At 40.4% G+C, this 17,389-nt stretch overlaps 1 protein-coding gene across 1 annotated transcript in view; it reads left to right on the top strand.

Moving 5' to 3' along the window:
- LOC101595472 (cytochrome P450 3A25-like) overlaps positions 1–17,108 on the top strand; it is a 33,604-nt gene extending 16,496 nt beyond the window's left edge. The window contains exons 8-13 of the mRNA XM_004666332.2: positions 1,044–1,171; positions 2,148–2,208; positions 3,472–3,632; positions 4,957–5,183; positions 13,718–13,880; positions 16,544–17,108. Coding sequence (XP_004666389.2) covers positions 1,044–1,171; positions 2,148–2,208; positions 3,472–3,632; positions 4,957–5,183; positions 13,718–13,880; positions 16,544–16,639 — 836 coding nt within the window. The 3' untranslated portion in view covers positions 16,640–17,108. The remainder of the gene's footprint in view (positions 1–1,043; positions 1,172–2,147; positions 2,209–3,471; positions 3,633–4,956; positions 5,184–13,717; positions 13,881–16,543) is intronic.
- Positions 17,109–17,389: the final 281 nt, after the last annotated feature.

Here is a 17,389-nt window from a genome sequence, read left to right on the forward strand (position 1 = left end):
ACAGTCTTGCTAATTATACTGAAAATTGCACAGAATTACCTTTTTTTAATTTAATTTTATTTTATTTTTTATCTTTTCACAATTTTATTAACATTTTCCATGATCATAAAAAATATCCCATGGTACATAATTACCTTTTGGTTTTGGCGTTCTATAATAATAATGTTCTTTATTGTGGATTCTGTGAGAGTTTAATTTAGTCTATTTTTTCCTTCGGCTTGTCTTAATGAAATTTTAGGTTTTAGTGGTTTGTATTGTCAAATTTGCAAACTTACTTGAGATTAAAAACATCAGGCTACACAAATAAATTTAAAAAAAAGTTAAAAAATAACAGTACAAATCCCCCCCTGAATGCTAACTTTTCTCCTGATAATTTTACTATACCATGCCCTCAATTTATATTCACCCCACAGATTGTCTATATTCTTTTTCCTTTCTACACTTTCCTTGTATTCATTTCTTTTGTTTTCATGTAGAGATTAATTTCGGGACTTCATTAATGCTAGGAAAAACTCAACCACAGAACTATATCTAAGACTCATTTCAATAGTTTTCAATTGCAGTTTTGAGTTCTTAGACCCATTGGTTATTGAAGAGTAGAAAGTTCAACTTGCACATAATTGAGAAATTTGCAAGTGACTTCGTGTTACTGTTTTTCTCATTTCACCCCATGGCAGTTGAGGAGATATGTGCTACTTCTAATTTGACTGCTCTTTCCTGAGCCATGGAAATAATTATAGGAATGGATTGGTTGTGTCCAAAAGATTTTTTTTCCCAAATAGATAGAAGATCCAGAAGTCAGGGAATGTAACGCTGCTCCTTCAGTCACTCCAAAGCGTAGAAGGATCCACTGGTGTCTCTGTATGGTGTCAGACCTGTGTGTGATCTGCCCTTTCTCAGCCAGTGGCCTGAAGTCCGCAGAGGCACTGACTTCTGCTTGAGACATGGGTGGCTGTTAATCTATTGATTGCTTCAGAAAAGTGCAATTGCTTTAAGGAGAATTTTACAATTTTATCAACTTTATTCTTGCCTTTTCTGTCTAGTACTCTTTCCACCTCTTGTCCCAATATATGAGATGTTGAAGACCTTCATTTTACCAAATGATTCTCTGCAATCTTTCAAACAATTTGTAACAAGAATAAAGAAAAGTCACCTTGATTCTAGAAAAAAGGTAAAATATGGTGGTGGTGTCATGAGGGCATTCTTACTTGAATATGCTGGGCTGTGCATGTGTCCTTTGAGGATTTTCATAATGGTAGGGGGAGAACAAGTTTGTATACTGTATAGAGAGGAGCATCAAATCTGTGAAAGTCAGTTGAGAAAGTGTCAGAGAGACAGATGAACATTAGTCCATAGGAATGAAAACTAGAATGCCTGGGCACAATATTGAGGACATAATGTTTCACTTTCCTTCCCTTCAAATCTTTCAAAGAATAAAAATTACCATTTACAAATTTAATTACTCCCCAGGGTGAGTATTCTCAAGGAATCATTTCAGTCCAAAGCCTCTAATTTGACAGGTTCTACATGAGAAGGCATGCTCTAGTCAGGCTGGTGAAGTCTGGTCTATGTTATATTTGAGCCTTTCTTGGCCTCTAGTGAGTAGAGGTGTTGTCTGGGCATTGGGCATGCAGGCTGCTAGCTGAGTATTGTGATATATGGCCTGAAGATAATACAAGGCTCTCTGCAAGTCAAGGAGACAGGCTGAGTAACCATAATGTTTCCTAGAATAATGTACTATTGCAAGATATTTGAAGATACACAGAATGTTTTGAAATCTGCAAATGTAAGTAGATTGACCATTGGTTAAGAATTAAGATGGGAAAACAAATAATCCAAGTCCAAGACTTCTTCCTGAGACAGTGGTGGGAAGCATACGAAGCCTTGCAGCTCTCTGTCTAGGGTCTGTGTTCAGAAGCTAGAGAAGTTCAGGGAGAATGAAGACCAAAAGCAATTGTAGCAATAGCTGTATTTCTCTCAGGGAAGTATCTTATTTCTGAACACATGTTAGCTGATGTTTTTGTCCACTGATGACTCAAGGAATGCCACCAGTCATACTTGTGGACACAAGCAGGCCACATTCTAAGAGGGGAAGTTAAATTCTTTACTCTGGATTCACTCTAGAAAATTGTTCTTTCTGCTTCCAGGACAGAGATTATTTTCTTCAACTGATTATGAACACTCAGAAATCCAAAGGGCCTTATAGAGGTAAGCATGGTCTGTAAGGGAGGGTCATTCTGCACAAGTACAGGAGGTTTCCACGCACTGTGTACTGACTTCTATTCTGCATTAAACCACTGGGTGGATACCCTTGATTCCCTAGTTCTGTGCATCAAAAGGACCAAGTCCAGTAATGATCACTGGATCCTATCTTCCTATATTTCATACCTAATGGCTATCTATCAAAGATACTCTTCTGCTCCCTCAATATAATTCATTATGCTGGGATGAGTCAGCTCTCTTCTAATGTTTTTACTTCCTGATCTCTAATTTTTGCATAAACTGAGATTATCCATTGTTAATCCTGTGCCCCAGGACTTCACCTACCTGACAAATCTCAAATTTATATTCCCTTCATCTCAGTAGAAGTTGTACACACAGATTTCTGCAGTTAATGAAAGTACAAGTTTTATAAACTCAATCTGTTGAGTGTGACACTGTGTGTTTCTAAGAAGTCCGCAGATGGTACTGTCCTATGGACTAGTCTTTCAGCAAAGAGTTTCTATGTAACCCAGCATGGATCCAATTAGCTCTCACAAACATGTTTAAATGAAAGACCACTGAACTTTATATATGATGAAACCTTGCCAAGGCAAGCTCTCTCAGCTTATTAGCTGTATTTTTTTTTTGGAGGCAAGCCCAACAGAGTGGGCTGTTTTCATTTAGGAGAGAGAGCAAAAGAGAGAGAGAGAGAGAGAGAATTGGCATGCCAGGGCCTCCAGCTACTGAACTCGAATTCCAGATGTGTGCACCATCTTGTGCACATGTGCAACCTTGCACACTTATGTCACCTGGAGCATCTGACTTATGTGGGACCTGGAAAGTTGAACATGGGTCCTTAGTCTTTGCAGGCCTTAAGTGCTAATCCATCTGTCTAGCCCTTCTATCCATATTTTATCTCAAAAGCTTATATTTTTTTCCTGTGGGAAAATGCCATCCCACATCTTATGGATAATTAAAGTACTTTAATAATTATTTAATTCATAGAATGATAACTCTGTATGTGATCTCTGGGAATTTCCCACTTATTGTGGGGCAAGGTTTTCATAATTAGGAACAGAAGGTCATGAATATTATCAACCCCGGGAGAGCCTAGATATAATGCTTATGCCTTTTTCTGGATGTGCAAGTTTCAGGGTGACTGAATTGTTTCGAGATGTTTATCCTTAGATATTTTGGAGCTTCATTTGGGTTTTTCCTATCAAACCTTGGATGTTTCACTTTGATATGAATTATCTGTTTTTCTCATAGGTTTTTCTGATGAGGAGATTATAACCCAAATAGTTCTCTTTGTTATGGCTAGTTATGAAACAACAAGCAACAGCCTTTCCTTTCTGATGCATGTACTGGCCACTCACCCAGACATTCAGAAGAAACTGCAAGAGGAGATTGATAGAGTTTTGCCTGCTAAGGTGAGTGTATGTGTCCAGAAGAAGGAGAGAAGATGTGAAGCCTGAAGGAGAATGCCTGCTCATCACTTGCATGAGAATTTTTACAAAGAGAGTTAGCATTGATTCTTTCCCCAGCAACACAGTAAGATATAAGAAAGTGACAAAAGACCAAGCAGAGGAACTCAATTCCACTCTCAGGAAAGTGAAATCCACATAACATAGTACTAGCCCTGATGATTATTATCTGTCATCACAATAACAGCACACAAAAGTCCACAAAACTTATGTGGCATTGAAGAATAAGCATTAATACTCAAGTACCTACATATCTGCTATGGGGGATATTGCTGGACCTGCTCTGGCCTGGTTGTTGACTGAGAAAGTTTGAGTTTAGCTGAATTGGGAAGACTGACTCAGCTAAACCCCATACATCTCTCTTTAGTCATGTTAGCTAGAGGCGATGATGCAAGAATGTGAGCCAGATCTGTCTCCTGGATCACACTGTATGTCTTCAATGTTACATTTATTCCAATATCACATTAGACAATGGGCACATATTTCACACACCATCTTCACAACTCTGCTGAGCCTGGAAGCCTACAGTATCGGAAATTACATGGACCCTGGAGCTGCCTGGTTTGACCCTGAGGTGGACACAGAGTGTCTTCCTCAGAGCCCACCACCAAGACCTGAACAAACAACCAGCAGACTTGACTCAATAATGAGACGGGACTAAGTGTGAGCTCCTGTTCTCAGTAGAACTGTCACTAGAACTGACACTGGGTGCCCAATTAGCATCCAATCATGAACCACTTTTATCATGATGGGATATAAGGGACTAGAGTATTCACAGTGTTCATCTAGTACTGTCCTGTTCTAATTACATCTATATCATTTATATTTAATACCTATATCTATAATCACATCTTTGTATCTATCATCTCTCATTTACTTATCTCCTCTCTAATTATATGATGTTATGAGTTAGCAATCATGAATTATCCATTAAAAAGCTTGCTTTAAGCCAGTCACGATGATACATGACTATAATCTCAGCTATCAAGGAGGTCAAATCTGAGGATTGCACTACAAACCCAGTCTGGGCCACATAGCAAGACTCCATTTCAGAAAAACAGTTAAAAATAGTGGAGCTCTAGGAAGAGAGGATTTTGCTACATTCATGGTTTTCTTTGAAATATTTTGCTAATGATAATAAGCTTTATCAACACAAGTTCAATGTCACAGCTCCTAAAAGTGTAGTAGCACTGCATAGACTGTGCTGCAAGTTAATTTCCAATCTTTTTTTTTTTTTTTTTTTTACCAAAATCTGTTCCTTTCTTCACAGGCACCTGCCACCCATGATGCCCTGGTAGAGATGGAGTATCTGGATATGGTAGTCAAAGAAAATCTCAGATTATATCCAGTTGGTAACAGAATTGTGAGGGTCTGTAAAAAAGATGTTGAGGTCAATGGTGTATATATCCACAAAGGGACAATCGTGATGGTACCGACCTACTCTCTTCAGCAAGACCCACAGCACTGGCCAGAGCCTGAGAAGTTTTGTCCTGAAAGGTATAGATACCATGGAAAAGTAATCCCACCCTGAACCATTCTAGTGCAATGTTCTGATATCTCTCACTGATAACCTCCACAGGGCTTTGCACTCACTAGCATGTATGTCTTTTAATCAGGGAATGGTGATTTTTTAAATAGAAAGTAACAATTATTATGGAACTTGCACAAATCTTGGGCAGGGCTTCTTGGGTATTCCTTTTAATTATTTAAGTGAACCACTAGAAAACCTTTAGGAAATATTTTCATTGCTCATTTGATTAGATTTATCCGCTTGCACCCTCTGGAGTGTACATAAAGGTGGAGGTTGCCTCCATGACAGTTGAGATCCAAAAAGAGTTGGTTATTTCTTTTTTTCTTTTTTCTTTTTTATATATTTTTTTAAAATTTTTATTAACATTTTCCATGATTATAAAATATATCCCATGGTAATTCCCTCCCTCCCCACCCCCACACTTTCCCATTTGAAATTCCATTCTCCATCGTATTACCTCCCCATTACATTCATTGTAATTACATATATACAATATCAACCTATTAAGTATCCTCCTCCCTTCCTTTCTCCACCCTTTATGTCTCCTTTTCAACTTACTGGCCTCTGCTACTAAGTATTTTCATTCTCACACAGAAGCCCAGTCATCTGTAGCTAGGATCCACATATGAGAGAGAACATGTGGCGCTTGGCTTTCTGGGCCTGGGTTACCTGACTTAATATAATACTTTCCAGGTCCATCCATTTTTCTGCAAATTTCATAACTTCATTTTTCTTTACCGCTGAGTAGAACTCCATTGTATAAATGTACCACATCTTCATTATCCACTCATCAGTTGAGGGACATCTAGGCTGGTTCCATTTCCCAGCTATTATAAATTGAGCAGCAATAAACATGGTTGAGCATGTACTTCTAAGGAAATGAGATGAGTCCTTTGGATATATGCCTAGGAGTGCTATAGCTGGGTCATATGGTAGATCAATCTCTAGCTGTTTTAGGAACCTCCACACTGTTTTCCACAATGGCTGGACCAGATTGCATTCCCACCAGCAGTGCAGAAGGGTTCCTGTTTTTCCACATCCCCGCCAACATTTATGATCATTTGTTTTCATGATGGTGGCCAATCTGGCAGGAGTGAGATGGAATCTCAATGTAGTTTTAATCTGCATTTCCCTGATGACTAGTGACGTAGAACATTTTTTTAGGTGCTTATATGCCATTCGTATTTCTTCCTTTGAGAACTCTCTATTTAGCTCCATAGCCCATTTTTTGATTGGCTTGTTTGATTCCTTATTATTCAACTTTTTGAGTTCTTTGTATATCCTAAATATTAATCCTCTATCAGATATATAGCTGGCGAAGATTTTTTCCCATTCTGTAGGTTGCCTCTTTGCTTTTTTCACTGCGTCCTTTGTGGTGCAAAATCTTTGTAATTTCATTAGGTCCCAGTGGTTAATCTGTGGTTTTATTGCCTGAGCAATTGGGGTTGTATTCAGAAAGTCTTTGCCAAGACCAATATGTTGAAGGGTTTCCCCTACTTTTTCCTCTAGCAGTTTCAAAGTTTCCGGTCTGATGTTAAGGTCTTTAATCCATTTGGACTTAATTCTAGTGCATGGCGAGAGAGAAGAATCTATTTTCATCCTTCTGCAGATATTTATCCAGTTTTCAAAACACCATTTGCTGAAGAGGCTGTCTCTTCTCCAATGAGTATTTTTGGCATTTTTATCGAATATTAGGTGGCTATAGCTACTTGGGCTTACATCTGGGTCCTCTATTCTATTCCACTGATCTACATGTCTGTTTTTGTGTCAGTACCATGCTGTTTTTGTTACTATGGCTCTGTAGTATAGGTTAACATCAGGTATGGTGATACCACCAGCCTCTTTTTTGTTGCTAAGTATTATTTTAGATATTCGAGGTTTTTTGTGATTCCAAATGAATTTTTGGATTGTTTTTTCTATTTCCATGAAGAAAGCCTTTGGAATTTTGATAGGGATTGCATTAAATGTGTAGATTGCTTTAGGTAAGATTGCCATTTTCATGATATTGATTCTTCCAATCCAGGAACAAGGGATGTTTCTCCACTTTCTAGTGTCTTCTGCAATTTCTCGCTTGAGTGTCTTAAAGTTCTCATTGTATAGATTCTTTACTTCCTTGGTTAGGTTTATTCCAAGGTATTTTATTTTTTTTGATGCAATTGTGAATGAGAGTGATTCTCTGATTTCATCCTCTGTGTGTTTGTTGTTAGCATATATGAAGGCTACTGATTTCTGTGTATTTATTTTGTATCCTGCTACATGGCTGTAGGTTTTTATCAGCTCTAACAGCTTGCTAGTAGAGTCTTTAGGGTCCTTTATGTATAGAATCATGTCATCTGCAAATAATGATAACTTGATTTCTTCCTTTCCAATTTGTATCCCTTTTATGTGTGTCTCTTGCCTTATTGCTATGGCTAAGAATTCCAAAACTATATTAAATAGAAGTGGGGACAGTGGACACCCTTGTCTTGTTCCTGATTTTAGTGGAAAAGCTTCCAGTTTTTCCCATTTAGTAATATGTTGGCTGTAGGCTTGTCATAAATAGCCTTTATTATATTGAGATATGTTCCTTCTATTCCCAGTCTCTGTAGAACTTTTATCATGAAGGGATGTTGGATTTTGTCAAATGCTTTCTCTGCGTCTAATGAGATGATCATGTGATTTTTGTCCTTCAACCCGTTTATGTAATGTATTACATTTATAGATTTGCGTATGTTGAACCATCCCTGCATCTCTGGGATAAAGCCTACTTGGTCAGGGTGAATGATCTTTTTGATATACTCTTGTATTCTGTTTGCCAATATTTTTTTGAGAATTTTTGCATCTATGTTCATGAGGGAGATTGGTCTGTAATTTTCTTTTTTTGTTCTATCTTTGCCTGGTTTTTGGGTGATGCTGGCCTCATAGAAGGAGTTTGGTAGAATTCCTTCTTTTTCTATTTCCTGAAAAAGCTTAAGAAGCAATGGTGTTAGCTCTTCCTTAAAAGTCTGGTAAAATTCAGCAGTGAATCCATCCGGGCCTGGGCTTTTTTTAGTTGGGAGATTATTGATAACTGTTCGGATCTCCATGTTTGTTATAGGTCGATTTAAGTGATTAATCTCATTTTGATTTAATTTAGGTAGGTCGTATAGATCAAGGAAATCATCCATTTCTTTCAGATTTTCATACTTTGTGGAGTATATGCTTTTATAGTATGTCCCTATAATTTTTTGAATTTCTCTGGAATCTGTTGTGATGTTACCTTGTTCATCTCTGATTTTATTAATTTGTGTCTCTTCTCTCTTTCTTTTGGTCAGATTTGCTAAGGGTTTATCAATCTTGTTTATCCTTTCAAAGAACCAACTCTTTGTTTCATTAATTCTTTGGATTGTTCTTTTTGTTTCTATTTCATTAATTTCTGCCCTAATCTTTATTATTTCTTCCCGTCTACTGATTTTTGGTTTGCCTTGTTCTTCTTTTTCCAAGGCTTTAAGGCGAAGCATTAGGTCGTTTACTTGCGACCTTTCTAATTTCTTAATATAGGCACTCAAGGCTATAAATTTACCTCTTAGAACTGCCTTCATTGTGTCCCAGAGATTTTGGTATGTTGTGTTCTCATTATCATTTGACTCTATAAATTTTTTGATTTCCTTTTTGATTTCTTCATTGACCCACTCATCATTTAGTAGTGTATTGTTTGGTTTCCATGATTTTGTGTATGCTCTATAGCCTTTCTTGCTACTGATTTGTAGTTTAATTCCATTGTGGTCAGATAGAATGCAAGGAATTATTTCAATTTTCCTGAATTTGTTAAGATTTGCTTTGTGTCCTAATATATGGTCTATTTTAGAGAATGTTCCATGTGCTGCTGAAAAGAATGTATATTCTGCAGCCTTTGGATGAAATGTCCTGTATATATCTGTTAGGTCCATTCCTTCTATGACCTCATTTAGTCCAGATGCCTCTCTGTTTATTCTTTCCCTGGATGACCTGTCAGTTGATGAGAGTGGGGTGTTAAAGTCACCCACCACCACTGTGTTTGGTGTTATCTGTGACCTTAGTTCTAATAGTGTTTGTTTGACGAATTTGGGAGCCCCCATGTTAGGTGCATATATGTTTAGGATTGTAATGTCCTCCTGTTGGAGTGTGCCCTTAATCAATATAAAGTGACCTTCCTTATCTTTCTTGACTAACATCGGACTAAAGTCTACCCTGTCTGATATTAGGATAGCAACCCCTGCTTGTTTTCTAGGCCCATTTGCTTGAAACACCGTCTTCCAACCTTTCACCCTAAGATAATGTCTATCCTTTGTAGAAAGGTGAATTTCTTGGAGACAACAAATTGTAGGATCCTGCTTTTTTTTTTTTTTTAAATATTTATTTATTTATTTGAGAGAGACAGACACAGAGAGAAAGACAGATAGAGGGAGAGATAGAGAATGGGCGCACCAGGGCTTCCAGCCTCTGCAAACGAACTCCAGACCCGTGCGCCCCCTTGTACATCTGGCTAACGTGGGACCTGGGGAACCGAGCCTCGAACCGGGGTCCGTAGGCTTCACAGGCAAGCGCTTAACCGCTAAGCCATCTCTCCAGCCCCAGGATCCTGCTTTTTAACCCAGTCTGCAAATCTATGTCTTTTCGTTGGGGCATTGAGACCGTTGATATTAAGAGATATTATTGAAAGGTGTGTATTTATGTTTGCCATTTTTTTGTGTGTGTGTGTTTCTGGTTCTACCTGTGCTCTCTTCTGTTAACTGCTATTTGAGTATAGCTTGTTTTTTCTAGGTTCCTTATATGTGTGCTTTTCCTTTTGTTCAGCATGGAGGGTTCTATCAAGTATTTTCTGTAGAGCTGGTTTTGTCTTCAAATACTCCTTTAACCTGCTTTTGTCATGGAAAGTCTTTATTTCTCCATCTATTTGAATGGATAACTTTGCAGGATAAAGTAACCTTGGTTGACAGTTGTTATCTTTCAGAACTTGGAATATATCACTCCCAGCCCTTCTGGCTTTAAAAGTTTGTGTTGAATAATCTGCTGTAATCCTGATGGGCTTGCTTTTGTAGGTAACTTGATTTTTCTCTCTAACTGCTTTCAATATTTTTTCTTTGGTGTGTGTGTTTGGAAGTTTGATTATAATATGGCGAGGAGAGGTTCTTTCTGGGTTTTGTCTGGCTGGGGTTCTAAAGGTTTCCTGTATCTGTATTGGCACCTCTTTCCCAATTTGGGGGAAATTTTCCTCTATGATTTTGTTGAAGATGCCTACTATGCCTCTGGAGTGGAGTTCTTCTCCTTCTACTATGCCCTGAATTCTTATATTGGATCTTTTCATAGTGTCCCTAATATCTTGAAATTCCCACTCATACTTTTCTATAAGTTTGTCTTTCTCTTTGTTGGACTGCATTAGGTCTGCCACCTGGTCTTCTAGCTTAGATATTCTGTCCTCTCCCTCATCCATCCTACTGGTGAGATTTTCTACAGAGTTTTTATTTCATTAACTGTGTTCTTCATTGCTAGTAATTCTGACTGGTTTTTCTTTATTATTTCTATTTCCCTATTTATATCTTGTATTGCCTTCTTTATTTCATTAAATTGGTGTCCTGCCTCTTCTTTGATTCCTGTGATTTCCTCTTTGATTGTTCTCATGTGTTCTTTGACCTCTTTGAACATATTTATAATTATTCTTTTGAACTCTTTCTCAGGCATTTCCTCTAACTCTTTCTCACTGGAGGACATTTCTGATGCATTAATACTTTTAGGTGGATTTATATCGTCTTGCTTTTTAGTGTTTCTTGTGTTATAATGTATATATTTTTGCATCTTGGATTAAGTGAATGCTTGGATTTTCTAGCTAGCTGTGTATTCTTAGCTGTATCAATTGATTTGATGTAATATATTTTCAGGGTAGGACCTTAAGGTATTAGGTGTGGCTCTTAAGACTCTCAGAGTATCTACAGAGATGTTCTTAGGGGTTGAGTTTCCCTGCTATAGGAGTATTCAAGCAGGCTGAGTGGAATAAAATACAGGTAGATTCTAAAATTTAACTAAACACTGTACACATTCAATCAAAAACAGCCCCGAGTATGTATGCAAGAGTAGTTATTATAATGACCAGATCCTCTATCAACAAAGAGGTTTAGATTTCTGGTCTGTTGAGGGATCCAAGTCAGCTTGTGGCCAAGTGAGACCCTTCCCTGGTGTAATCACAGTTACCTTGTGTGATTTTGGTCTCAGTCAAGTTGCTGCCTGGGTTGTCGGGCTGCTGTTCTGATTTCTGGAGCTGGGCACTTGCTTTTCCTACAGGGCAAACCGAGCCGCTGCTGCTGCCTCTGCTGCTGCTGTAGCTGCCACTGCTGGAGCCACCACTGCTCCTGAAGCTGCTGCTGCTGTGTCCACTGCCGCTGCTCCCCCTGAAGCCGCTGCTGCGGTATCTGCCGCTGCTGCCGCTCCTGGGTCTGCTGCTGCTGGGGCCGCTGCTACCGGTGCTGGAGCCACTGATGTTGCTCCCAAACTCTGCTCCTGCTTGGGTCCCGTTGTCAGCCCAATTGGCGTGGCCGGGTCCCGGGCTGCTGCTCTGTTTGCTGGAGCTGGGTTCAGGCAGTGGGGGAGGGGAGGGAGCCGCGGCTGCTCTGGTTGTCTCGCTGCTCCACGTGTTCTTCTACCTCGCGGTCTGCTCCTCCGCTGCTCGCTGCCGCTCTCCCCTCACGTTTCCGAGTTGCGGAGAGCGCGGTGTGAGGGGAAAATCCCGCACCTGGCTTTTCCTGCGGCTCGAGCCGAGTCTGGCGGTTTTCTGCTGCGCCGCGGCGGTTCGCCGAGCTGCCAGAGCCGCTTTTCCCGCCTGTGCAGGCTCTGGATGCTCTATAACTCTTCTACTTCTCCGCTGCAGCTTTAATTTCCTATACACCTCACTTTTTAGTAAAAGTGTGTATTTTGCTGAGTTTTTTTGGTCTTTTTCCCCCCTAGGCTGCTTTGGCGTGGTACCTACGCCGCCATCTTAACCGGAAGTCGAGTTGGTTATTTCTTTATTGCTATGTTGGTAAGACAAATAGAAAATGAAGTGTTTGGGGACAGTGTCTTCATTGATCAGCCCTTAAATGGGCCCTTCCTGATATGCCATCATTCACCCAGCATTTTTGACTGTGGCAGCCCTCATGCTCATAAATAGTCTACACATAGCAGTCAGTGAAGCAGTCAATTACTTGACCCATCATTTAGGTTTCTGGCCAGAGTACTCCTATGTTTTCTCCAAGCTCAGCACTTCTATCCTTGAACTTTCAAACAGCTATGACTCTGGAACACAAGTTATAGTCCTCTCAGTGCAGATGTCACCAAACAGTGCTGCTCTGTATTAGGAATGGTCCACACAGCTAGAAATCTAAATACAATTAAAAACTATATAGAGAATATTTTATATGCACACAATCTTCATCAGTGCCATATCTATGGGCTACTTTTGTTATGGATCCATAGTCCCAATACTGGCTCAAAATACATCTGATAATAACTTTGACATACTTATTACTCTCCCTAAGTCAACATATTTTCATTAACCTTATCCTATGGTGGAGTTACCAAATTTGAATAAATTCTTAATTAAACTCTCAGTGATTTTTAGCCTAGTGAGTGCTGACAGACAAGGAATTCCATGAAATACTATTGAGAAACATCCTGTCACCTAAGAGGTTATCTGACCTCGTCCATTCTTTGGGCAAGGAAAGGAGAGAACTTTTGAGAGACAAGAGGGGAACTATGCAAAAGAAAGAGGAAAAATGTCATAGGGAAGAAAGAAGGGGAGAAGGGAAGGGACAAAGGAGGGAAAATGACAATAATGTCAGAGATTTTCTTTTCATGCCTCAATGAGCAAGTGGCCAATGTCAGTGTGAGTCATGAACCTACTTTTCCTGCAGCCTGTCCAATTTACATGTACCTTTCAGAATGACAACACATTAGCATCCTGAAAGGAATTTTATTGTTTTAGACACATCTACATTTCTGCTGTGTGTGGGGGACATGCATTCCTGTGTGTGCAGATGTGCATGCCCATGCTCACACATGCAGAGCTTAGAGGTGTCCTCCTATTTCATTCAGCCTTACACCCTTTTCCCCCCAAGACAGAATCTCCTGCTGACACCATAGTTGTCTATGCTTTGTTCAAACCTGTGCAAATCAGTGATGCTTTTGTCTCTGCCCACTTCAGTGCTACTTTCACATGTGTAGCCACACCTGGACATTTTTATGTGGATGGTGTAGTTGAACGCCTGTCCTCATGTGCAGCAAGCTCTCTTACCTGCTGATCCACCTGCCCAGCCCCTGTGACCCACTGACCTTCAGACAGCATTTTCTCATTTTTTATCTTCCCAACAGGGTAGCTATTTTACAAAGACATTTCATGTGGAATTCTTCAAACCAAATTCCTGCAGGAGCTGCTTCATAAGCAGTTACAGGTGCCTGGCAGACAACCTTGAGTATGTGGCTCTGGGACACTTTGTGTTTCATAACTTGCTTTCCTCTGCTGCGGTGCCACCAGGTTTAGCAGGAAGAACAAGGACAGCATCAATCCTTACACATACATGCCCTTTGGAACTGGACCCAGGAGCTGCATCGGCATGAGGTTTGCTCTCTTGAGCATGAAACTTGCTATCGTCAGGATCCTGCAGAACTTTTCCTTCCAAGTTTGCAATGAAACACAGGTGAGGCAAAAATAAATCTCTCGGTACTCCTAATGTTTTGTGGGAAGTCTTTATTCTCAACTGAATAGAAATTTATACAAAAGAATGTGTTCACTCGTCGACTATTTGGAGCCAGGTATGAGCGGAGGAGCCTTGGGTTGTGTGTGTGTAAATATGTCACCTTGAGGAGTCAGTGCGCATGAGCATGCTTGACCTGCCTGGTGGGTGACGTGCAGGTGAGCCTTCAGTTCATGTGTGCGGAGAGAGGACATGCTGTGCAGTGACAACCCCGTCACGTGGGCTGCGGGGATCTCTTCTACCAGAGCTCACAGCGGCCCTCCTGGGACCACGTCCTCAACACTGCGGGACCCTGGATCACTGAGGGGCTTCAGTAACTCATCATGCCTGGTCATGACTGAAATCCTACGATAATGCACCGAGTGTGCCTTTACAAGCCAAGTGTGGGGTTCCCATTTGTAGCCAATGTGGAGAATCATTGTTTTAAAGGATTATTGCAGGACAGAGAAAACCCTGAACATTCAAGACCCTGTGACTACTTAACTTCTCAATTCAGGAGCTCTGCTCTACGCAGAGTGCCTTTTACATATCATGAGTCATGAGTCGTCCCTCTGCCCCGATTATGTCTCGTGTTCAAGGCTACTTCAGTGTCCAAAGCCCTGGAACAAGTCCCTCCAGGCTTGTCAGGACTATTGACGGCTCTGCTGTGATTGGTTATTGTGGTCTGCTCTTATTACCTATGTTAAAACAACCAGTTTGATTGGCTGTGCTTTCTCTAAGAGAAGACTGCCCCCTCTTCCTCTATCATTTCACTTTATTCCTTCTGTAAACTCCCAGTGCTGCTCTTCAGGCTAGTTTATCAATTGAAAGCCCCCAGTGTTTGCTTGTGATTTTTCAGTTATTCTGGGCTTCTTCACACACATTTTATCTGAATTTTAGATGTGTAACAAACATCATTTCTATCTGTGCATATGAGTGAGTGTGCATCTTCTTTATTGTCTCCAGAGAAAGCACGCACATGATATTTGATAGTTTAAAATAATAAGATAGTACTTACAGAGAAAGAATTGAATTCTCCACAGTTGTAAAAGGATAATAGTCATTGATTCAAAAGCAGCAAGGCCCAGTACAGTTAACACGTAGTTTCACATACAGTTACCATGTAGCTCTTTCCTAGCAGCAGTATTTCTTCATGGAAAGACAAGAGGACACAGGGGGTTCTCCCCTAATTTGGGGGACCTCCTGGAAACAGTGTGGGTGCTCTATAAGCAGGCACCCTTGGGGGTGTTGTTTTGAAGAAGGTAAGCCTGTCATGCCTAGGACTGGGTAAAATCTTCTCTGAGAGCTCTGGTCAGCTGTCAGCTTGCACTGCTCAAGGTCCACAGAAGTTTGTTTGTCCCTCCCTCTTTCAAGGCCAGAGATGGCTCTGTTAGTGGTTCCCCCTCAGATTCTGAGAGAATGGGGCTGAACCATCCCCAAGATCACAGTGGGTCTCACAATTCTGTGTGTGCTCACTCACTTTGGAAGCCCAGAGTAGAGGTTAGAAAAGCAGGAAAAGCACAACTCTTCCTGATGTCCTCTTAGTCTTGAAGCCCAATGGGATAAACTGGGTATGGAGAAAGACTCTTTAGAAGGTATGGACTGCCCACAGACCTGAGATGTGCAGCAACTAAAATATGCATGTTTCAACAGACATTACTTTTCAAAATAGTATGCCGTCATGTCTACAAGTGTGGTTTTATAAAAACTTTGTGTGTAGGGGGGGGGGGTGTTTGCACTGTGTGTGTGTGTGTGTGTGTGTGTGTGTGTGTGTGTGTGTGTGTGTGTGCATGCAGTGTGTGCACATGTGGGCAAGTGCATGTCCCCTATGTACATGCACACACAGGTGGAGGCCACAGAAGGGTATCAGGTGTTTTCCTGGATCACTTTCTTCTTTATTTCCTTGAGGAAAGGTTTCTCACTGAATCGGGATCTTGCACTGTTTTTCATTTAGACTGGCTGACCAGCAAGTCCAACGATGTTCCTGTTCTGCCCACCTTAGTGTTGGCGTTAAAGGCATGCATGGCTACCGAGCTTTTTGATGTGGGTGCTGGCGTTGAATTTAAGTACCTATGCTTGTGCAGGGAGCACTTTTACCCACTGACCCACCTCCTCAGCCCATGGGTTACATTTTGTAACTTCTTTGCTTAAATTGAAATGAATCAAAAATATAAAGAAAAGCAACTGGGCGTGGTGGTGGCACATGTAGGAGGATTGCTGTGAGTTCGAGGCTAGCCTAAGACTACAGAGTAAATTCCAGGTCAGCCTGAACTAGAGTGAGACCCTACCTCTAAGAACAAAAAAAAAGATGATAGATAGATAGATAGATAGATAGATAGATAGATAGATAGATAGATAGAAAAGAGTCAACATGATCTCTTCTCAGGCCCTATACACAGTAAGTATTCAGTAAGAATTCTATGAAATGAATTTTTGGATGAATACTTCTGCTATACAATCTTGCCACCACTTAATAAAAGTGAATTAGTAACTCTTATTACATGAAGGAAAGTAGTGTTTGTGTGTTTGTAAAACATTATCATCCAAAATGTACTGTTTTGCTAGTTTTTCCTGTGGTTGGCGTGGTTCATTAATTTCTTTTCAATGTGCTTATTTTGTTGTCACAGGTCCCCATGATACTTAGCAAGAAAACACTTCTGGCACCAGAAAAGCCTATCATACTAAAGGCTGTGTCAAGAGATGGGATTCAAACTGGAGCATGAATTTCCCTCACGATGTCTGCCTAGTCAATCAAGGAGGTGGCTGTGTCCCAGAAAATTAGAGTTTGATTTAGTTTTGAGTAAAACTGAGATGACGATGTACTTATTAACCTACTGTCTTAGTGGATGGTTAGCATTTCAGAACAAGTACTGAGTTCTACCAACTGTAAGATGTAAGGGAAATGATCATCAATGACAGACATGGGGGCTCACTTCCCCTGGTTCTCATGGGGCCACCTTCCTCCACCCCTGCTTAGCTCCAGCATGTTATCTTTTCATGGTGTAAATACGTTTCTGTAATTTTATCATTGTTTTGATGTTAACAGATATTAGTGTGGAGATTTAATCCAAGCACTTCAGAGGCAGAATTAGGAGGGTCACCATGAGTTCAATGCCAACCCAAGAATTCTAGGTCAGCCCGGGCTAGAGTGAAACCTTACGTCAAAGACAACAAGCAAAAACTGTGTGATGTCTTTATGCACATTAAGAAGGAAACTGAAAGTTTCAATCCCATGTTCTTGGATTGGAACTTCACATTGCCCATGCCATTTCCACAAAATAAAAATGGGTTGCAATCTAAATGACCCTCTTTCCTGTATTTGTTATACTCCATAGTACCAAGTTGGATACCAACTTGTTAATTCAAGGGGGGTGGGATAGTGAAGACTTTGAGGAACAGGGAACTCCTTCTGCATTCAGGCCCTTCCAAAGGGGATCTGCATTCTTCCTGTTGTCTCAATGCGGGTCAGCTGA

Source organism: Jaculus jaculus, chromosome 2 (genome assembly GCF_020740685.1).
Source record: "Jaculus jaculus isolate mJacJac1 chromosome 2, mJacJac1.mat.Y.cur, whole genome shotgun sequence".
NCBI classification, from domain to species: Eukaryota; Metazoa; Chordata; class Mammalia; order Rodentia; family Dipodidae; genus Jaculus; species Jaculus jaculus.